The 23681-nt window shown below is 37.1% G+C and overlaps 1 protein-coding gene and 1 pseudogene across 9 annotated transcripts in view; both read left to right on the top strand.

Annotated features, from left to right (window-relative positions):
* Nucleotides 1–23681, top strand: part of SEPTIN10 (septin 10) — a gene marked incomplete at its 3' end in the record, with an annotated part of 48448 nt that overhangs the window by 13452 nt on the left and 11315 nt on the right. For 2 of the 8 annotated variants that reach the window (XM_081143849.1, XM_081143842.1), the window contains exons 2-8: nucleotides 3241–3306; nucleotides 6983–7103; nucleotides 7501–7696; nucleotides 13749–13935; nucleotides 18526–18687; nucleotides 20224–20320; nucleotides 21398–21566. In XM_081143849.1, the coding sequence (XP_080999975.1) occupies nucleotides 3241–3306; nucleotides 6983–7103; nucleotides 7501–7696; nucleotides 13749–13935; nucleotides 18526–18687; nucleotides 20224–20320; nucleotides 21398–21566 (998 nt within the window). Of the gene's footprint in view, nucleotides 1–2512; nucleotides 2608–3240; nucleotides 3307–6982; nucleotides 7104–7500; nucleotides 7697–13748; nucleotides 13936–18525; nucleotides 18688–20223; nucleotides 20321–21397; nucleotides 21567–23681 lie in introns of all 8 variants that reach the window. The other 6 variants (XM_081143843.1, XM_081143844.1, XM_081143846.1 and 3 more) reach the window with 5 other exon arrangements.
* LOC308560387 (large ribosomal subunit protein uL4 pseudogene) lies at nucleotides 4843–6535 on the top strand (annotated as a pseudogene). The gene is made up of 2 exons: nucleotides 4843–4866; nucleotides 5344–6535. The product of its transcript is annotated as a large ribosomal subunit protein uL4 pseudogene (transcript).

The raw sequence follows: 23681 nt of genomic DNA, 5'->3' as shown, positions 1-23681 counted from the left end.
AATTTAAATCTATGTGTGTTTCTATATGTATGATATATATATGTATTTAAAATAAAAAATATTAAAAAAAGCAAACTTGTGTGTGTAGTCAAGTGCAGGCGTAGTGATTTTGTTAGTCTTCCTTTTTCCTTGGAATGCGATTATGATTGTCTGCTATGAGTTTGTGTTTCTCTGAGATAACTTCTTAAGGTCAAGGGCCATCTCTTCCTCCTCCCGAGACCCCAGTGCCCAGCATAGTGATTTGCATATAGTAAGTGCATGGTCAGTAAAGAGCAGATGAAATTCCACTTCAGGTTGTTAATTCAGGGCTCACCACTAGAAGGACTGGGTCAACTCTGGTCCCCTTATTGTTTACTTCCAGTAATGTCCTGTTCATTTATTAAAAACTGTTTTCATTCTAAAAGTTGCTTTGGAAAGTTGGCTAGTAAATTAGTAATAATGGAAAATATTAAAAACAACTATTTATAATACTTTTATGTGACTCATTCTTACTTCCTGATCAAACATTTATCCACAGAGATTTTAAATAGGCTTTTTTGGCAAGTATTCAGAAACACAGGAAATGAATAAACAAAAGCAGATATTTGATATGAATTTACATAAATGACAGAAATGTAACCCAGGTTTTATTAGTCAAAGTTTAATGACAAATGAGTACAAAATCAATCTTGTTTTCTAAGCAAATTTTACTTACCAACCAAACTGCTTACTGAGCAGCATTTCACAAAAATCTAGTCATATGCTATCCATTATATTAAAAACTGACAACTACTCTCTTACTGTAATTTTTAAAAAGTTTGGTTTTAATTAAAGTTCTATATAGATAAGGGGAAATAACAGTCTTCAGTAAGTTAGGTGTGTGACACCTCACTTCCTTCACTTATATGTGCAAATAGTACGTTACATTAGGAAGTAACACTGAGTCTGCAGTGTTCTGCTCTCTTATTCAGTTTATGTAATGCGAGGTTCTGAACAGGGCCCCTAAAAAGATATTTTCTGTGGCACTGTTTTGCCTTTACCACAAGTCAGACTCTTTAGATGGACGCTTCAAACTTCCTCAGATACTGATCTGTAGTGTCCCTAATCAGTTTATCAACCTCAGTCATAACTTTGCAGCAGGAGACCAATGAACCCTTTCTTTTCTCACCAAACTCAATAACCACTGTTTACTTTCTCCATATACAAAATTCTGCCTCCTTCTGGTGCTCAGGGTTTTTTCCTACCTTAAATGCCACCTTATCTGATGCTTATATCACTTTCTGACTCAGTTCATTATCCTTGTCTTCCTGGAAACTGCTCTGGCTTTTAGTGATTTCCTTTCTCCAAATCTCCATAACTACCACCCTCTTTTCTGTCCTGGTGTAGGAGAGGGATGCAATCTGCTTATGTCCATCCACACAGTGACTAGAGTTGAGGGGGCTTATTAGAATGGCAGGGGGCTGACTGGAGGGAGTAAGGTGAAGTATTTGTATAGTTAAAAACGAAAAACAAACTTCAGGCCAGTCTGATGTGCTTTGTATCATTATGCGCTTCTTACTTTTAAAATTGTGAAACACAGCCAGTAGGTGTACTTTCATACAGTGGCATTTTCCAACTGATAAGAGTCATTTCATGTTGGAACAATGTGTTCAGTTAGCTACTTAGGATTTGGAAACACTGTATGTGTAGTGGTTATTTAACAAGGATAGCCTTCAAAAGCTTTGATTACCCATATGGTCCAGAAAAAGGTGGTTGTTAGCATTCCATAATATCCAGTCGTGAAGTATACCTGTGTGTGTGTGTGGTGGGGGGGATTGCATTCACACCGGGGAGGGGGAGGATGGGATGGGGTGGAGTGGGGTGGGATGGGATGGGATGGGATGGGATGGGATGGGATGGGATGGGATGGGATGGGATGGGATGGGATGGGATGGGATGGGATGAGCGGGTGAGGTGTAGAAACACCACTCCCTTGCTCCAGTGGTAAGGCTCTCCCTTTCATCACTGCAGCATAGTTCATTGTAATTAAAGACCAGGGGACTGCTTAAATAAAGATAGGACATCTATATATACTGTAGTATGCAGAACAGAATGCTACACTATAGAAACAATGAGGTAGATCTGGGTACTGGATAGATTAAGCAAAAAACCCAAAACAAACAAAACAACAAAAAACAATACAGAACAATGGGCTGCTCCTGTAAACAAAAGAGACCTGCATATTCATGTATGTTTCTCCATGCATGGTCTGTCTCTGGAAGGAGGCATAAGAAGCTGGTAGCCTCTGGGGAGCAGAATTGTTGTGATACTAGGGGAATTCAAGGTAGGAAGGAAGCTTATTGTGCGCTGTATTCTCATGGGCACTGTTTGCATGTTTTCTTACACCCATATTAATATTACTTTTTAACAATGCACGCATTTCCTTAGCGTCTTGTGCTATACTCAGAATAGTAGTGCATTCTGAGGCAGCATTGCTTTGAAATTCACACAGCTTCTTTCACACCTCTCTTCTCCCATTCCTGACTGTTGCAAGCACAGTGAATATGTATTTGGTTTACAACTTGGGACAGTAGAAGGAACAGCTTTGCAGTCAGATCAGACCTGGCTTACTGGCCTGTATGATTCGGGGTAAGTTATTTAACCTTTCTGAATCGTAGTTTTCTCATGCAGGCTGTGGGAATGTATAGCTCATATCTGTTGTAAGGTTTAAATAAGAAAATGCATATAATAAACTAGCATAGTGATGGGCACATAATAGTTTTATAAATGATAATTACTTCTGTTTTAATTGGATAACTTAGGGACATGTTCACATTTTAAAATCCCTGCTTTCCCAACTATACTGAAATTGGAGAATTAATATATCTATTTCCCCTGGCATCCTACAGTGGAATATACTGAATTTTGAGTGCCTCTTGGCTACTAGAGTATTTTTTAAGTGAAATAGCTTAATTTCCTTATTTAATCCCATAAAATCTTTCAAATAAAAAGTAATGTTCTTTGTTTTCCTTTATGTAAATGAGCGTTTGCTATTTTTTTAATTATGTGTGGGTAAGTGCATTAATGTGTATTATATGTTGAACATTATATATTATTTACTTATGCAGATACCTAGCAAGAAAAGTTTTAAACATGAGTCACTCTTATAGTTTACAAGTCAAAATTTGGTAATAATGAAAATATGAGAATTTCTTTTTAATGTAAATACATTATTTAAATATAGGTTTTTTGGAGTAATATCTGTATTTTAATTTTTTTCAGCTCTTTCAGTCTCACATGGCAGCAAAATCTTGTATGCCCTCCCAAGTGTTCGATGATGAACAGAGAGTGAGTACATCTTTCAAATAGATCCATATAGTACTCCAGATATCTCTATGATGTCAAGATAATGATTCAGAGGCCTGAAAAACTTTTGTCTGTACTTACCTTGAATGTGGATTAACTTTTATGTTGATTCAAGTTAAAAGTTAATGATGGATTGAATAATTATTGCATGTCCAGTGTCTCTACCTACTTGACATTAAGCAAATTAAAATTCTACCTGAAGACCAGCACTGCTTTTGCTGGGCATACTTGCAGAACTTGGTGGATGTGGAGAACTCTAGAGTGTAGGAAGTCCCTGTATGGCCCTGTCAGATGCCTTCCTGAGTGCGAAGTCAGACCTTAATATTTCCAGGGTCCTAAATGTGCCGTTTAGCTGTGATATGTTAAGGTAATTAAATTAAAATTTATATTTAAGAAGAGGGAGAAATTTAACTTGGTGAAAGAGAGGATTTGTCAGTTTTTTAAAAAAGAAAATTGCAAATACAAGCATGAGTAATTCAATAAGATTAAATAATTTACTTTCATTCTGTGTTCCATTTAAGTCTCTTCTTATTTTTCCTTCTTTCTTCACCCATTCTAATGTCCTCATGGTTGTGATATCTCATAATCAGATCACCAAACTGCCATCCTTTTTAGTTTTTTTCTCTCACTGGTAATAGTATATTTCACCTTTATTTTATCACCTCAAAGACTTTGAATTACTCTTTTGGTTTTTAATGTGTTTTTTTTCACTGATTTTAGAGAGAGAGGGAGAGAGAGGTAGAAACATCAATGAGAGAGAAACATCGATCAGCTGCCTCCCACAGGCCCCCAACCAGGGATCAAACCCACAACCCAGGCATGTGCCCTGACCAGGAATCGAACCAGCTCAACCACTGAGCAGCACTGGCCAGGCATGAATTACTCTTTTTCTTTTAATCCTCACTCGAGAATATTTTTTCCATTGCTTTTTAGAGAGAGTAGAAGGGAGAGAGAGAAACACCGATGGGAGAAAGACACATTGATTGGCTGCCTCCTGCATACGCCCTGATCAGTGAGGGCTGAGCCTGCAACTGAGGTACGTGCCCTTGGCCGGAATCGAACCCAGGACCCTTGAGTCTGTGGGCCGATGCTGTAACCACTGAGCAAAACCGACTAGGGCAGTAGTTTTTGACTGTATAGGAGATATTGTGAATGATATATTGTGGAGATGCTGGATTCTATTTTCTTCTCCTGAAGAGTGTTGACCTTTGTTCTAGCAAGCAAATTACTAGCGAGTCACATTGGTTATGTTGAACCTTGGTTATGGGCATTGTTAGAGCAGGTCTACTTCTGTTGTGCTTCTATACTGTGGAGCATTTCTGACTCCTGGGGTGTGATTCTTATTCCTAACATGTGACCCATATAGGTTTTTAGTGGAAAGACTTGAAATGTTTACTGAGCCCCTTTAATTTACAGGCTTAAATTCAAGCTTCCCAGGATGGCTCTCGTGAACACTCTACGTAGCTTTTTTCCCATTCCCGTTTCTCCCCTGCCTAGGCTCTTGTATTCCTCCCGTACATGTGCAGTTCAGCAGTCAGCCAAGTATTTGAGGGAAGTGTATTTGCTGATTTTGGATCCATCCTTTCTGGAATTTTCTCCTACAGTTTTCAGCTGATTTGCATACCCTTATCTCAACTGACTTATCAGCCCAGTAAGACTGCCACTTGCATGTTGAGCTCTATCTTCTTTGTATAGCAGTGACTGGGGAGTAAGTACCCTTAGTGAAAAGCTAGTACATACCATCTCACTTTATATAGTTTCCTTGTCTCAAGAGTCTCCCTTCCAGTGTCTGTCAGCCTTTGGTTACACTCCCGTACCTTGAAAAAATTGATTATGATTATTAGTGCAACATAAGTTATTCTGCCATTACTGGGTGCTAGAACTGTATCTATAATTTTGTATTGTACTTTTTTCACTTAACATTCTAACATAAGAATTAAAATGTTCCTTTTCTTGTGGGAACCACCAGGTTGAGAGGAGCATGGCCTTCTCTCCATGTGCTCAGTGTAATCCAAAAAGGGGGAATCACCTGGCAAAAATGTCACTTTACCTGCTGTGTTCAGGGCTCCCCTTCAACCAGATATTATGGACTTTGTTCACACCAGCTTACAGAAAAGCAATAGACAGCCCTGTGCTTTCAGTGAAGCGGTAGGTCATCAAATCAGGGCTGAGTCTTAGGGTGCTGGCAGCACTGGCTGGAATTCCCAGAGTTCAGGGTGGTGGGACTCATCATCCTGCCCAGAGTGCTTGTGGAAATGTGTGTTGTGGGGGCCAAACCTGACACCATTGGCACTGCAGAGTGAACACAGCATAGAAGTGATATGCCATCTGCTCTCCCCTGGCTGCCTTGGCCTTACCAGCACTGGTCATGTCTAAAAGTCATCGCATTGAGAAAGTTCCTGACTTCCTTTGGTGGTTGAAGATAAAGTTGAAGGCTACAAGAAGACCAAGGAGGCTGATTTGCTTCTTGAGAAACTTAAGGCTGGAATGATGTTAAAACAGACTATGCCTAATGAGAGCTGGCAAGGGCAAAATGAGAAACCGTCGTGTACCTGGTGCAGGGGACCTTGCGTCATCTATAATGAGGACAACAGTATCATCAAAGCCTTCAGAAACATTCCTGGAATCACTCTGCATAATGAAACCAACCTGAACATTTTGAATCTTGTACCTGGTTGGCATGTGGACATTTCTACATTTAGACTGGAAGTTCCTTCTGCAAGTTATATGATCTGCATGGCACCTGGCGTAAAGCTGCCTCCGTTAAGAGTAACCACAACCTTTCCATGCCCACAATGCTCAATACAGACCTGAGAAGAATCTTGAAAAGCACAGAGATCCAAACAGCCCTCTGAGCACCATACAGCAAGATTCATCATAGGGTCCTGAAGAAGAACCCCCTGAAGAACCTGAGAGTCATGTTGAAGCCGCACATGCAAAGACCATGCACAAGCCGGAACACCAGTGTTTGTCAGGCTGAGAACCATAGGCCCCAGGTGGATAAAGCAGCAGGAGCACTAGAAGCCAAATCTGATGAGAAGGGGGTTGCAGACAAGAAGCCTGTAGTAGGGAAGGAAGGGAAAAAGGTGTGGGTGTTAGGAAGCAGGAGAAACCTTTGGTGGGAACTAAGACTGCAGCTACCAGGAAACCAGCAGCTGAGAAGAAGCCTGCAGAAAAGAAACCCACCACAGAAGAAAACCCTGCAACATAAACTTAAATTTGTTTATTTCATAAAAGTCAAATCACTTTGGGCAGCTAATTTTGAATAATAGCCTGATCAAAGGCAAAAAAAAAATAAATTAAAATGTTATTTAAAATATATCACAAACATCTTTCATGACTTTAAACATTCTGTTTTATAAGTGAATATGCCATAGTTTACTTGGGTGAATATGCCATAGTTTACTTGGGTGTGTCCCTCTTTTGGAAATCAAATATTTCAATGTTATAAATAGTGCTGGATTCTCATCATATGAAGAGAAGAAATACATGTTTTGAGGGTTGACACATTTCTCACAAATTTACTTAATCAGTTGTATCTTGGGGGGGGTATAATGATCATAAAATGTTTAATTTCTTTGATATATTCTTTCAAATTTGCTTATATCCTATTTTAGTAAAATTTTATTTTTATCATTGCTGTTTTATTTTTCTTCAGCAGAAAAGAGAAAACATTCGTTCTTTAACTATGTCTGGCCATGTTGGGTTTGAGAGTTTGCCTGATCAGCTGGTCAACAGATCCATTCAGCAAGGCTTCTGTTTTAATATCCTCTGTGTTGGTAAGTGCCAGACTCTTCGTCTAAATCGTTCTTTCATCTTTCCTGTGCTTACTACATTCTTGTAAGCTGTATGGTGCTTCTGTCACCAACTTGAGATCATGATCACAGATATTTTTCAATTATTTAATTCTATGAGTTTGTTGTTTTTAGCTGTACTGCTTTAACTTTTTGCTCTAACTTTAAACATTTCAGTACTTTCTTCAGAGTTCTGAGTAACTTAGCATACATACTCATTTTTATACTTTGCTAATTACTTAACGTCTATTTCTTTCACAGACAGCTCAGCCTTTGAAATATTTGAAATATTTGGGATCCTTGAAACCACTCTAAGAGTTTACACTTCTGTTTTTTCTCATTCATCCTGTGCACCTGTAAAGACTACCTTTGTTTCTTTCAGGGGAGACTGGAATTGGAAAATCAACGCTGATTGATACATTGTTTAATACTAATTTTGAAGACCATGAATCCTCACATTTTTGCCCACATGTTCGACTTAAAGCTCAGACATATGAACTTCAAGAAAGTAACGTTCGATTGAAATTGACCATTGTGAATACAGTGGGATTTGGTGACCAAATAAACAAAGAAGAGAGGTACATGTTTCTTCTTGTAATAAAACAAATTTTTCTTTATTCAGGACATTTGCATTCTTGCGCATGAACTATGATTTGATTTTCTACTTTGGAAATCCATACCTATCCTCCCAGACTTTTAATTTTTTAAATCATTAAGCAATATTTTGTTCTCACTTCCAATTGACATTTTTTATATTCTAATTTCTTTAGAATAATTTGAATTACATTATTAAAATTGTCTGTTTCAGCAAAAACAATTTTAATTATTTCCTGATATGCCAATTTAGTGTATTTTAAGTGATTTGTACTAACTTTCAGGCAAGACTTATTTCAGTGAGGAGGAAGAAAACACAATAAGACATACAATGGCAAATATAAACGGCCAAATCCATGGTGCATGAATTTTTGTGTGAAATTCTAACCAAATTAGCCAGGTACATTATTACGCATTACAGAAAGGTTTGATAATGAAATTTCTATTTTATATTATGTCATTATTTTTCCTATGTTATTATAAAGATTGATTATAGATTAAGTATGAAATTTAAACTAAGAAAGGGGGAAATAGATTGGGTAAAGCAATAACTTTTGTTCTCTTTCCTTTTTTGAAATATATGTATTTTCAGTATTAGAGGTAATTTCCTACTTTTCTAAGGTTTGCTTTAGAGAGAAAATATTTTGCATAATTGACTCTTTACGTAATTTATGTTAGCCTTTTCAGCACATTTGTGTGTTCTGCTTTAAATTTCAAGAAATGATTTGTTTGCGCTTTTTGGAAGAAGCAGATTAGTGGCAGAGGCAAAGGCCTGAGACATGTTGCTTTAAATTGTATTTGTTTTTAAAATAATTCTCTATATAGAGATCTTATATTGCTTTACTTAAATTTATCATTAGATATTTAGCATTATTGATGATCTCATACATGGTACCTTTCAAAAGTGTTTCATTGTCTATAGAAATATTGTGTAGAAATATCAATTTTACATATAGCAACTTTTGTAAATTCTCTTGATTAGTTCCAACAATTCATCTCTAATATTGTTTAGATTTCCTATGTATGTAATAATATCTGCAAATAATGACATTTATATTTCCGGTCCTTTTTGTTTTCTTTTTAAATGTTTTATTGATGTATAATCTACATAGAAAAAATGCACTGATTTTTTTCACTGTAAAATTCAGTTAATTTGACAAATGTATAGATTTGTAACCACCGCCATGTACACATGTAGGTCAGTGCTTCGCCAAAGCCAGTGCTTTCTATTGGTGCATCTCCTTTTTCCCCAATGTTCTTGCCTACAAATTCTAGTTGTTTTGGCCTCACTGATCTATATCTCCTCAACTCACAGGCCAGCCAAGCTCTGCCCTCTCTTTTGTGCTATGTCCTGGAAACTCGTCTCCAGGCAGTAATTTGGGGAAATTGTAGAGCTCTCTTCATTTATTTCCCTTCTCTGTGATTACAGTTTTATACTGCCTATTATCTATTGTCTGAAAACCTTTGTTCATATATTTTTTCCAAGTTTCTAGTTGTTTAAGGTGGTAGGGTAAATCCAGTCCCAGTTACGCCATCGTGGCTGAAGACAGTAGTCTTTATTTTTCTTTCTTTCATTTTTAATACCTGACTGCACTCTGTAGGACTTGCAGTATTTTGTTGGATAGTCAGTGGTGATAGTGGGCATCCTTGCCTTGTCCTAACTCCAAAGGGAAAGCTCTTTTTTTAACGCTGTCCTTCCTTTCCTTTTCCTTTTCCTTCCCTTTTCCTTTTCCTTCTTTCTCCACCCCCTCTCTTTCTCTCTCTGTTTTTTGTCTTTCTGTCTCTTTCTGCCTTCCCTTCTCCCCTCCTCTCCCTGCTCCCTCCCTGCCCCCCTCCCCTCTCCTTCCCCCTCCCCTTCCCCTTCCTTACTCTCCCCCTCCCCTTCCCTCCCTAACCCTCCCTCCCATTCCCTTCCCTCCTCCCTTCCCTTCCCCCCTCCCGTCCCCCCTCCCTTCCCTTTCCTTCCCCTTCTCCTCCTTCCCCTTCCCCTTCCCCTCCCCCTCCCCCCTCCCTTCCCTTCTTCCTTTCTTCTTTCAGTTACAATAGGGGAGTTTCTCTATATTATAAGAGTTGTGAATATTTTTTTCTCATGAATATATATTATCAGGTTTTTTTTTGCATTCTGTGGAGAAGATTGTAATTTCTGTTCTTAATCTTTAATAAGGTAAATTACAGAAACTGACTTTCTGTTAGTAAATTAGCCTTGTAATCTTGGATATCATTGGTATTCTTTTTCTACTATGCTATATTTGCTTTTTTTCTTTTAGTATTTTTACATTTTATGTTTATAAGTGAGGTTTTCAACCTGTATTTTCCTCTTATACTTTCTTTTTTTAAAAATCACAGTATCCCTCTACTATCTGGGCCTGGAGTTTGCTGAGATTTTGAGTTACTAATTAATTTTCTTTGATAATTATTAGGACAATTTAGGGTTGTTTTACAGAAGGACGGTTATAATAAGTTACAATTATCCAGGTCTGTCCACTTTATCCAAATTTTCAAATATATTTATTTTAAAATATTGGTAATATACCCCAAATATACATAATCTGTAACGATACCTGCATTTTCTTTCCTGATATTGGTTATTTGTACTCGTTTTCTTTTCTCCTTGATCAGTTGCAACAGAGCATTGTTGGTTTATTTGGTCTTTTCAAATTTTGGTTTTATTGATCCTTTCAATTTTTATACTTTTGGTTTTTCCTATTTTATTAATTTCTGCTCTTATACTTTAATTACTTTTCTTTGGATTTTGACCTAATTTACTCTAATTTTTCATTGATTCTCAGCCTTCTGCATTTATGATTATAAGTTATCCTCTAAGCATGGCTTTAACTGGATCCCACAAAATTTGATGTATAGTATTTCCAATTTCAGTTAATTTTTAATTTCTACTTTTTCATCCTAAAGACTTGAAATTTTTATTATTACGTAGTGACTTTTTCTCTTGTAATGCTTATGTAAGTCTATGTTGTCATATATACATATACATATTTATGTATATAAATTTAAACTTACTCTACTCAAACAGTGTTACCTTTTACTTGTTCATTTAGTCCATTCAGTTAATGTAGTTACTGATATATTTATGATTAAATTTACCATCTTATTTTGTGTTTTTGTTTGTCCTGCCAGTTCCATATTTCTTTATTCTTTCTTACTTGATTTCTATTCCTACAGTTGTTACTCTAGAAATTTTATAAAATATAACCTCTAACCTAATCAAAGTTTAAGATCAATTATACTTGTACTTGTCCCTGATGATACAAATAAACAATAAAATGGAATTTTGACCAGTTAAACACCATTACCCCCCCCTTCTGACTTATCATGGCATGTGTTTTACATCTCTCTTTTTATTTATTTATTTATTTTTGTATCTTTATTGACTTCAGAGAGAGGGCAGCAGAGGGAGAGAAATAGAAACACCAATGATGAGAGAGTCATTGGAGATCGAGCCTGCAACTCGGGCATGTGCCCTTACCGGGAATCGAACCTCGATCTCCTGGATCCTAGGTTGATGCTGAGCCACACCCGGCCGGGCTCTTTTTTTTCTTAACCATACAGACATTATTATTTTATGTGGCCAATATTTATTACCCTCTTAACCAAAATTTTGTTTTGCTTTCATAATTGAAATTTTACTTGGGTATACAATTTTTGGTGGGCAATTATTTTCTCCCAGTGAAGATAGATTCCACTTGTCCCATGAATTTTATTTTTACTGTTGAGAAGTCAGCTGTTGGTCTGGCTTCCCCTTTAGAATACTCTCCTTTTTTTCCTCCAGTGCCTTTCAGATCTCTTTTTGCTATTCTCCAGTTTTACCATAATATCTGAATTTTTATTTATTTCTAATTTTATTTTTCAGTGATTTGTTTAACTTCCTGAGTCTGAATAGTGCCACCAGTTCTTTAAAATACTCCGAGACATCATCTTTGAATATTGCTTCTGCCCTTACTATGTCTCCTTTCCTTCTGAAACTGATGAAATAAAATACGTTAGACCTTCCCATTATGTCATTCATGTCTCTTAATATCTCTTCCATATTTTTATCTTTTTTCCCCCTCTCTACATTGCTTTCTCAATAATTATTTTTTTATCTATCTTCCAGTATACTAATTCTCTCTGTAGCTTTGTCTGATATATACTATTAAACTAATCCATTGAGTTTTATATTTTGGTTATTATATTTTTCAAGTGTACCTTCTGCATGGTTCATATTTCTATCTGTAGAATCACGTGTTATACTTTACTAATTCCAGCACATATGTTTAAATATACCTTTTATTTCTATTTCTTTTATCTCCACTTATATCTTATAATTCCAATATATTAAAATCTGTAGTTATTTTACTGATGTTTATTTTTTCCTTTGGTTCTCATTCATTGTGCTTTTTATTTTCTCATGTGCTTGGTTATTTTTTATTGTAATTAATGGCCTTTGAAAAGTCACTTGCAGAGATACTTTGAGGTCTAAGGTGACAATATCTTGCTTTGAATAGATTTGGGTTTGCTTATGTTAGGCCTCTCTGGGCATTAATATTCTGAGGTTCCCTAAACCTGTCTCTTTGAGGTTCCCAGAATCAAAGAGACAGTGTGCACCCGTGCTGCAGATATGTGCAAGGACTTACCCTGTGGCCACAAGTTCTCAGCAATGGGTCTTTTTCTCCTTTCCTTTTATTTTTCTTACTTCATGTAGTGTCAGGCAGCCTTCCCTGCAGATTCTTGGGGAGATGGTAGGAATTGTAGATTTACTTCTAATTCATTCTTACCCTGAAGGTTTAGGCTTTTAGGATCTCAGCTCAATGTGGGAAGTTAGTCTCAATAGATTTCCATCTTGTGTGGGCCTTGGACTTTGAGTCTTCTCATCTTGTAAGTCCTCCTAGAAGCAAAGCCCAAGAATTAGATTGACAAATTACCTCAGGACAAAACTAGCACTGGTGCTTTTAGTGTAGGGATTAGTAAACTTCCAGATAGTAGACATTTCAAGCTTTGAAGGACTTATAGTTTCTGTCTACACTACTCAGCCATTCCACTGTAGTACAAAAGCAGCCAGAGACAGTACATAAACAAGTGAATGTGACTGTGTTTCAATAAAACTTTACTTACAAAAACAGGCATCAGGCTGGATTTGGCCCACTTACTGACCCTTCCTCTGCTTACCGCTCTGTTTCCACACTCTTCAATTTTTAAGAAAAATTTTTTATTTTTATTTTTAGAGAGAGGAAGGGAGAGGGAAAAGAAACGTCAATGAGAGAGAAACATTGATTGGTTACCTCTTGCATGCCCCCTACTAGGGATCAAGCTCCCAGCTTGGGCATATGCCCTGACCGGGAATTGAACTCGCAACCTCTCAGTGCATGGGATGACGCTCAGCCAACTTGAGCCACACCAGCCAGGGCATATACTCTCTTCAGTCCTGACCTGGTTAATTCCTTACCACTTTATGAGTACTTTGATATTCTAAGAGGTGATTTTTCTATTTTAAGCCAGTGTCTTTCATTTCATTAGAAGAGTGGTCCTGCAATTTACTGGAAATGGAAACCTAGGGCAAATTACTATGGACATGACATATTATGTAACTGAGAAAAGACATGAGGTATCAGTAACTTAAAAGAAACTAAAGTCAAATTTTGTGACTTCTTCTTAAATAAGATTTGTAAGGCATGGAAATCATTAACATATTAAGGAGGGAAGGCACACATCAAGTGAAGGTATCACATCATCATGCAGGCAAGTAAGCGTGAGAACTGTCAGAAAGGAGTCTGTTGTATGAATGAATGTGAAAATGAATCAATGTAAATTCAACATCATTTCTATAAAACAGTTTAAAGCACAGATTGTCCTGATGGTTTTAAAGTACTACCTTTGTACATGCATATTTTATACAATTTATTACTAAAGTTTTCTGTTTTGCATAGATATTAAGTGTTTATTAATTGATGAAAATATAGATTTCGAGCTGTAGATTTAGAAATATCTTATTAAGGTAGCATGAATAGGTTGTATTCAATATTTAAATAATTATTTTTTCAGCTACCAACCAATAGTTGACTACATAGATGCTCAGTTTGAGGCCTATCTCCAAGAAGAACTAAAGATTAAGCGTTCTCTCTTTAACTACCACGATTCTCGCATCCATGTGTGCCTCTACTTCATCTCACCAACAGGCCACTCTCTGAAGACACTTGATCTCTTAGCCATGAAGAGCCTGGACAGCAAGGTGGGTTTGGAAAAGGAATCAACTTCTTCTGCTTTAATGTTTATTTTGAATTATTAAAATATATCTGTGATAATATAGGTATAACTTGTATTCTGTGCATTTTTAAAACATTTGATAAGTTTCACTCTTAGGTTATTTGACAAAGAAACTCAATTCGGAAGATGAGATACAAAGAAAAAACATTAACATAAATTTTTTTAATGATTAAATTGCATGTCAGAATGAGAATTCATTTACATTTTCTTTAAAACTATTAGTACTCCATTCCTTTTAATTAATTACTGAATGATATTCTGTTGTATGGATATGTCTTATTTTCTGTATTCATCAGTTGGACATTTGGTTTTTGCTTCTATGAATAATGCTGCTGTGGACATTCATGAACACATTTTTGCATGGTCACATGTTTTCAGTTCCCTTGGCGTATACCTAGGAGTGAAATTACTGGGACACACAGTGTATTAGTTTGTTTGCTAGAGCTGCTATAACAAAATATGACACACTGGGAGTCTTAAATAACAGAAGTTAATTTTCTCACAGTTTTGGAAGGTAGAAGTCTGAAATCAAGGTGTCATCAGGTGTGTTTTTTCCTGAGACCTTTCTCCTTGGCTTGCAAATGCATCCACAAGTAGAACATTTTTCTCTTGCTAAAATTGTTTGATGACATAACTTCTAGGGCCTTATCATGTTAAAAAATAATTGGGGTAGAGGAAAAACAGCGTGCACACAGGACAGAAAATCCCATTTCACATTTGGTTAATAACACTTGAAAACTTCTTTTTCGAATCTTCGTGCCATTGGTACTTTATAAGCCAGTGTGTAGATGGACGGGGTATATCCAGGACTGGTCGTTTCTCTTGTATAGTGAAAATCCTAGGGCCCAGGGTCCTGGTGGAATTTAGTTTTGGAGGCTGGAAGTTTGAGATCAGGGTGCCAGTGTGGTTGTGTGATGGCCATCTTTCTAGTTGCAGACTTTTCATTGTATCCTCACATGGTGGAAGGGCCCTTTACATTTTTAAATGTGCAATTTACTTGACACTAATTTTACTTTATGACACTATTAAGTGAGAAGAAGTTCTTTGACAAAGATTAAGATGTATTGTTTTGTCATATGTTAATAGTAACTTGTGTTTTATTGTGAACTATACCAAGAAAACCTATTTTTGAATTTCTGAGCCAAGGAGATGTATATATAAATTTAAGGAGCTATACAAAATGTTATTCACAAATTAACTCACTTTGTATTTTTTGCTTAAAAGTTGGTTAAAGACTACTATTTTATACTAAAAAAAAACCTAGAAGTTTTTTTATAACCTCTGATGTTATGAGATATTCAGCTTTCATTATCCTGGCTAATAATTTTATGAGATAGTATTCCGAAAGCAAAATCATTCTGGTCATTAACTACTTTCTATATAGACATCAGAGTGGAAAGCATGAAGGCCTACCAGTGAAGTCTTGGTGCATAGATTGGTTGACTTTTGCCTAGTTGCAGTCTCCTGGCTTTAGCAAAAACTAGATAAAGCTTATTTGAGAGCCTTTTCATCTGACCAGATTTTCTAACCATTTAGCCAGTTATTTTCATTGTTTAGTCTGATTATATGGAAGTTCAGATTTATTAATGGAACATAAAAGCAAGAGTGTACAACTTTGTCTTAGCTAGACAGAAGCCACATGATGTAGTTTGTATAAAGATTATAGAATTTAGTGTCTGTAAAGGCTGGTTTTAAATATTAACTCTGTCACTTAATAGCTATATGTTCTTTGGCAAGTTTCTTTAGCCCTCTGAGCCTCAGTTTCTTCACCTTTAGAATAAAAGCTAGGGAGTTTTAAAAAGAGGCCCTGCTTCACGTGGAAAGTTACCTTGTCTTACCATCAGGGTGAAACACCTATTACTTTCTCTTCCCCTGATACACAAATACTCATTATGGTGGTGGTTTTTTAATCCTCACCTAAGGATATTTTTTCCATTGCTTTTCAGAGAGAGAGGAAGGGGGGGGAGAGAGAGAGAGAAACATCAATGTGAGAGAGACACATCAATTGATTGCCTCCCACACGAGCTCTGACTGGGGCCAGGGATCAAGCCTACAACCAAGGTACATGCCCTTGGCCATAATCGAACCTGGGACCCCTTCAGTCCACAGGTTGACACTCTAACCATTGAGCCAAACCAGCCGGGGCCAAATACTCATAGTGTTTATCTTTCAGTCTATGTTGGGTCCTCCAGCCTATTGATAGTGATGCTCTTGGCTAGGAATTCCAAGGTACTCCCTTGACTATTTTTACTCATAGTGTGAGCCCCACAGACATCCCCCAGCCCCTGCCACCCCCATCACCAGTGTCAGTGGCCTGGCTGGGCCAGCTCTTGTGGTTCTTATTATGATCCCAGGATGCACTTCAGCAAGAAACCATCAGGGAACTCAGAAGAACAAGATTTGTTACTCACAGATCCCTGGAGGGTATTCAGCAAACCCCAGGACCACACAGGGAGGTCAGGAGAAGAGAGAAAGGAAGGGAATATGAACCTGGGGCCCTGCTTTTGCTAGAGGTCAAGGGAGGGGTGTCTCGGGTTTTGTGGATTTACTCTGTTGGTGAATTTAAAGCATTAGAGTGGGAATTAGTGTGTGGGAAGGGAGGTGTGGGTCAGTTCTTTAGGTTGCTCAGGCTTTCTACATGGGGGAACTGGACTTCGTGGGTGGGGGCAGTCTGGTTCCTTACTAGTGTTTTGCTAGTAGCTTTATCATATACCTGGCAAAATTTATTCAAGTTTGATGTCTTTGAAATGGATACCTTGGCAATCAAAGGCTTAATGCCAGGCACTTTGCTACAGCCTGCTTCCTGCTGCTATTGTGGATCCAATTACAAGTTACGAACTTGGCATAATTTACTAAATATTCAAGTACATAATATTGAACTTGGCATCAACTTTTTATGTACTGTACTGACTAATTTAACGTAAAAGCTGTTTACCCACAATTGTTGGAAAGTTTTCTGTCATTTATTTTATATCCATAAAATCTTACTGCCATTGGAGCATATTTAAGACTAATAAATCAAAATACACCAATAAGTCATTGTGAAATTGGAGAGGAGAAAGAAATTTAAGAATAGAATAGAAATTATTGTTTTTACTTTTCATTCTGAAAATTACATTGATATCTCAGTCTCTTAACACATATGACTAGTTAACCTGAAGTTTTTCACTATTCGCAAACTAGATAACCAAAACTAAAAAAACCTATAAACCCCTAAATTTGTGTAGACATCAATCTTTTATGGGGACATTAACCTTATAGAATTAGCTTTACAAATTTGTTGGCCTTCATGACCCCAAATCTCTTTCTCTCTGCCTGGTGATAGGACTTCAGATAATATTGAGAAAGTTATTCCTTTGAGTTATAAACACTTTCAGTTGGTCATAAAATTTCCTTCAACGTCTAGGTGTAGGAGTTACTGACGATGGGACACAGATTGGATGGATTCTTTGGGGAAAGGGGACCTGCTGAAATGAGAGGCAGAAAGAGAAACTTAGCATGTTTCTCACAGTTTTGTGAGAATCAATCATCCTAATTACTTTAGTGCTTAGATGATTAAGAAATAAAAAATTAGCCCTAGCCGGTTTGCTCAGTGGTTAGAGTGTCGCCCCAAGACTGAAGGGTCCTGGGTTTAATTCCCACCAAGGGCACGTGCCCCGGTTGCAGGCCCCATCCGGCACTTGCAAGAGCAACCAGTCGCTGTGTCTCTCTCACATCGGTGCTTTTTCCTCGTGCTCCTTTCACTCTCTGAAAAGCAATGGACTGTCCTCGGGTGAAGATTAAAAAAAAGAGATAAAAAATTAGTGACTCCACAGGGTTTCTACTTAATGTTACATTTTCCTTATTTGTGTATGAAAGGACTGTTAGAGACTTTGAGAGAAGAAAATGTGAGATTTCTAAACCGAAATTCAGATGAAAGATTAATATTACAAAAACGCTGGTTTTCAAAAGCAGTTATTTATGGAAAGGCCAGCATCTGTAGGGAACGGTGGTGTGGGGATGTAGGGTAAGGATGACAGCTAGTGGTTATCTAGGTCAGGGTTGGCAAGCTTTTTCCGTGAAGGGCCAGGTAGTAAATACTTTAGGTTTCTCAGGCCACTTATTTCTGATGTAACTACTCGCCTCTGCTGCTGTAGCAGGGAAGCAGCCGTAGACAGTATGAAAATGATGGACCTAGTTGTGTTCCAGTAAGTCTGTCTGTCTATCTTTTTTATTCCTCACCCAAGGATATTTTTCCACTAATTTTTAGGGGCGGGCGATGGGGGGGAGAGAAGGAAAAAGATGGATGTGAGAGAGAGACATCCATCGGTTGCCTTCTGCATGCTCCCGAGGCCCTTTGGTGCATGGCCGACGGCCTAACCACTAAGCGTACCAGCCAGGGCAATCAATAAGTCTTTATTTCTGTAAACAGACAGTAAGTTAGACTGTAGTTTGCCTATCCCCTGACACAGGTTAAGGAAATTTGCCAGAGACTTAATGGTTTTGAATGCAGAAACTGCAAGATTAAAAAATAAATCTTCAATTATGAGATTTTGTCTTTCTTTATTCTTAATAGGTGAACATTATACCAGTGATTGCCAAAGCAGATGCAATTTCTAAAACTGAGTTGCAGAAGTTTAAGATCAAGCTCATGAGTGAATTGGTCAGCAATGGAGTCCAGATATACCAGTTCCCAACAGATGATGAAACTGTTGCTAAAATCAATGCTTCGATGAATGTGAGCTCCTAACTGAATATTACTTCTGTTTTACGTATGAAGACTTTATGGCCTCCTTTGGATACTTTCGAATCTTAAACTCTTTAAGGATATCTTCCTAATCTGGTATTTAAGCTCATTCTCCCGTGCAGTGCCACCTGTGCGTGTTACACATCCCTATAACTTTTAGTTTACCCTGATTGAAGATGGCCAAGTTTTTTGTGTTACTTTCTTCGGGCTACCAATTCTTTAAAATATCGGCTTATATTTTGAAGGATCATGAGTTTTGGAGTCGGACAGATTTAACCATATGTTCTTGTGGAAGTTATTGTTAACTTATCTACAAAGTTGGATTAATAATACCTATCTTAAGGGTTGTTAAGAGGATACAACTTATGTGCACTACCGAACATGGTGACATTCAGTAACTGTTCATTCAGTTTCTCTTTTTTCCCTTTTCTGACTTTTTATACTCCCGTTTATTTTATGGTACTTAAAACTAAATATATAAAAAGCTGATTAATTTAAATGACATATAAATGTAAGTGACCTTAATTCGTATGTGTCATTATCTCTATGTCTAATTTTATTTCTATGTCCATCTGGAATAATTTTTCAGAAAGGCACAACTAAGAGACTAATAATGTCAGTTATTAAATGTTAAACATAATACTTAATATTTTTTACATTAGACTTTTCCCTGTGTTAATCCTCAGCTTCAGACAGTCTGTTCATTGACTCTGAATTTACCTTTTGTATATGTGTTCAGAATTTTTCTCCTTATCGCCCTGTACACAAGGAGGTTGCCAGTTTGATTCCCTGTCAAGGGCACTTGCCCAGATTGCAGGCTCCATCCCTAGTAGGGGACGTCAAGATGCACCTATCGATGTTGCACTCCTCACATCGATTTTTTTTTTTTCCCTCTCTCCCCCTCTCCCTTCTCTCTCTAAAAATCAATAAACTATTCTTCAAAAATTTTTTCTCCTTACCTAAGCTAGTTCTCCACTCTGCTTAATTCATCTTTAGTTTGAGTTGTATCTTTTTGCTTACAGTGATCGCTCACTTCTCTAAGTTTCTGTAACATTTACTGTATTTGGCATTAGTTTGCGACTTAAATATTATTTTATATTAGTAGTATATATGCACACACTAAATATAGATACACATTTACTCTAGTTATATATATGTCTGCGTATGTGTGTGTGTATAGTGGGTGTGTAAGTGTATGTGTGATTTCCTCAACATTGTCTTTTAAGGCAAAAATAATATTGAGGGAAATGATACCTATAGTAGAATTTTTTTCTTTTTTGTATTTCTGTAACATAATGCCTTGCATGTGGGAGATGCTCAGTAAGTGATTTTCTTTATAGGACCTGGAAATGACTCTTGTAGTAGAGGTGGCACATATTCACTGTCAAGTTTTAAAATCAGAGCCATAGTAGATCATTTGATTTTAATAAATTTGCTATTTAATTAATTTTCTGTTACTTTTATAAAACTGTTTTAGTATTTATCACGTTGGTATGAGATGTGATTGATATCATGGTTTCTTTCCAGGGACATTTGCCATTTGCTGTTGTAGGAAGTATGGATGAGGTAAAAGTTGGAAATAAGATGGTCAAAGCTCGCCAGTACCCTTGGGGTATTGTACAAGGTAAGTGAGATAAACGATGACTAGAAATATTTATGTCACCCAAGAGTCTCAAAGTTGCACTTAATGCATTCTTTGAAGTGATGCTCATTTTTTATTATGACTCATTGTCAGAAAAGTTGGCGGGGTTCTATTTTAGCCAGGACTGTAGAGGCTACGCAGAGCCTCCCCATTCCCTGCTCAGGTGCATCAGGACATGCGGAAGGTGGGACACACTGGTTGGGAACTTTGAACAAAATTTGAGAGTAAATAACTGTGTAAACATAATTACTAGGTAATTCTAGGGTACAGTAGTATTTTTTACTACAAAGTATTGCCAACTATTTCCAAAATAAACCAGTAAGCCAACTAAAATATGTTAGGATTTATTTAGCATTATAATGAGTAAGTAATTAGTACTATCTGGTTCATTTACTTGTGATGGTAATTGCTAGTATGGTTTCCCAATGCTGCTTTTTAAAAATTGACAAATTTTATAATGAATGAAAACTATTGAAAAATTTAACATTTTTAATGTATAAAAATATTAAAAAACAATTGTACTTCAACAGTAACATACTTATTTGTGGTCTTCTGGTCACTATAAACATAGGAGGACCATGTAAATTTATTAACTAGTTGTAAATGTGGCATTCTATAAAAAGAATTTGATAGTTACAGTGTGCACAGATGGGATGCTTGAGTGTGCAGAATATACTTTGAAGTGGAATAATGTTATATATATTTTAAAACACTATGTAAAGTATCCTGAAGATGGTTTGTAAACTGCTAGCACTGTATTAGTGAAATAACTGGAGCACATGATAACATAATACAGTGCATTTCTTTCCTATTTCCTGTGTATCCATTGGCTGCTAAATTTAAAGCAAATTTCCCAGCCTGATAATTAATGTTGCCTATAATTCAGTGTGTATTATGCTAGAGTTATTGATTACTTGTATAGAATAATCGGAGCTGTTAATCAGACTTAGCATTTTGCTTTTGTTATTTCAGATATTTTCATTTACTCATTCATTCAAATACTAATTGTGTGTCAGGAATTAAAAAACTGGTGTTGCTGTTTCTTGTTTTTCTGGCTAGTGGAAAATGAAAACCACTGTGACTTCGTAAAGCTCCGGGAAATGCTCATTTGTACAAACATGGAGGATCTGCGAGAACAGACCCACACCAGGCACTATGAACTGTACAGGCGTTGCAAGCTGGAGGAGATGGGCTTTACTGATGTGGGCCCAGAGAATAAGCCGCTCAGGTGAGTGGGGATTGCTCTGAGAATTAACCCCAGAGGGAGTTAGAGAGGGTTGTACTTTTTTATATATCCGCAAGGATGGAAGATGTCTTTTTTCAGAAATCTCCCAGTGTGAAGTAGGACCATTTGATAATGATTAATTATTGTGCTCTCAGTTCGTTGGAGCCTATTGCTTTTGAGGGTGTCCGAGTCCTCATCTGACCCAAGGACTTACGTAGAAGGAAGGACATACAGTGGAAGCTTGCGCTTTCACCGTGTGCTGAAATGGATAACTAGAGGAAGACTCTTTTAATTTGGTTTTGTTTTTTATTTATCTGAAAACCAATGAAAGCATATTTATCTATTACTATAAAAGAAAGTTGAAATGTGAATCATATTAAATAAATTTAAAAACTTTTGTTTTTTATCCTGGTGAATGTTTTAGAATGACTTAAATTTAGGAAAATATAAAGAAAGAATGAAAGTTCTTGTAGGGAGTCAGTAATTAGACTGTTTCTTAAGTATTGCAATATAGTTATAAGAATTTTAAAACCTGATGACCTTATGAACATTAAATGTTATAAACTTGCTTGGTAATTTTTTATGCTGCTACATTCCTCTTATTTTTATTAAGATATGTAAACCTGAAACTCTAATCCTTAACACACTAAGTCAGATGTGACAGAGCATTCCAGAGCAATTCTTGCATGGAGGAAAGCATGAGGTCTTTAAAGTGTCTTAAACTCTGTTAGGAACTAAGGATCCCTTCTCCATTAGATGATTTGCATTTCAGTCATTTTCCTGGCTGTTGCATTGGCACCATAGTGAACGTAAAAGGAAGGAAGAGGAGGACAGTAAGTTGCTGCTGCTGTTGCAAATGACCTTTGGGAAGATTTGATAGATGAGGTTAAATTTTAAACAAAATGAAAAAATTTTGTGGATTTAATTGGTGTTTTAGCTCTGGAAGCATAATAAATTAATTATATGTACTTAATCCCTCTTCACCTATACAGGAATACTATGCTTCCAGTTATGGGCCAATTCTGGTAAAATGATTAGGTTCTCTATTGAAGATCAGTCATCTAGAGTTGACTCCTCTAATGTTTCCCAGAGGAGGCTTCGCCTCTCATTCTTTCAAGTCTCAGGGTCAATTCAGAGTTCTCTGTGTGCATTAGTGAGAGATGGATCCTGAGTGAGAGCAAGTGGGACAGCCTGGAAGGACTCTTGAGAATCGAGAGTCAAGTTGCCTGGCAGATCAGTCATCCTGTGGATGATAAAGAAGTGCAGGTTCGCCCGGCTGGGTGTAGCTCTGTGGCTGAGCATCGAACTAGGATCCAGGAGATCAGGGTTCGATTCCCATTCAGGGCACATGCCCGGGTTGCTGGCTCAATCCCCAGCGAGAGCGTGCAGGAGTCAGCCGATCAATGACTCTACCATCATTGTTGTTTCTCTCTCTGTCCCTCCCTCTCCCTCTCTCTCTCTCTGAAATCCATAAAAATATATTTTTTAGAAAATGTAAAGAAAAAAATGCAGGCTCAGAATTTCTAGGGATGAAGCCCAAGGATGTACATTTAAAGTAATATTCCAAGTTCAGTAATTTAGCAGATATTTACTGTTTGTCTGCTGTCTGCCCAGCATCGCTGGGCATATATGTACTCTGGGATTAAAAGAGACCTTGTCCTTGTAGAGCTTCTGAGGTGGGAGGGGGAGGAATACATTCTGGCCCTGGTGAGGATGTTGGTCTTTGTCCTAAGGGAAAGGCAAAGCCAGTGAAGGAGTGCTATTATGTTTGCATTTAAAAAATAACTCCTAGCTATAATGTAAAGAAGGTATAAAAGGCCTGTACAAAGATGCTTAGGAGAGACCAGTTAGGAGAGTGTTGCTGGGACTAAAGTAACAGCAATGAAAATAGAACTGGTCACACTTGAGAGATATCTAAAAGATGAAACTGAAAGAACTTGGTGATTGTTTAGAAAAAAGATAAATAAGAGATGCCAGAAGATGCTAGAGGAAGATCTCTAGTCTCCTGTATTTATGGTTTCATTGGCTAGGTAGATGGTTGTACCATTCATCAAGATAGGTGTCTCTGGAGGAAGACTAGCATTTTTGGGGGGAGGGGGGGCAGCAGTAACTAGCATG

The sequence above is a fragment of the Miniopterus schreibersii genome (genome assembly GCF_964146895.1).
Source record: "Miniopterus schreibersii genome assembly, chromosome: 8".
Lineage (NCBI taxonomy): Eukaryota > Metazoa > Chordata > Mammalia > Chiroptera > Miniopteridae > Miniopterus > Miniopterus schreibersii.
Note: the sequence above shows the minus strand (reverse complement) of the source record. Positions and strands in the feature narration are given on the sequence as shown.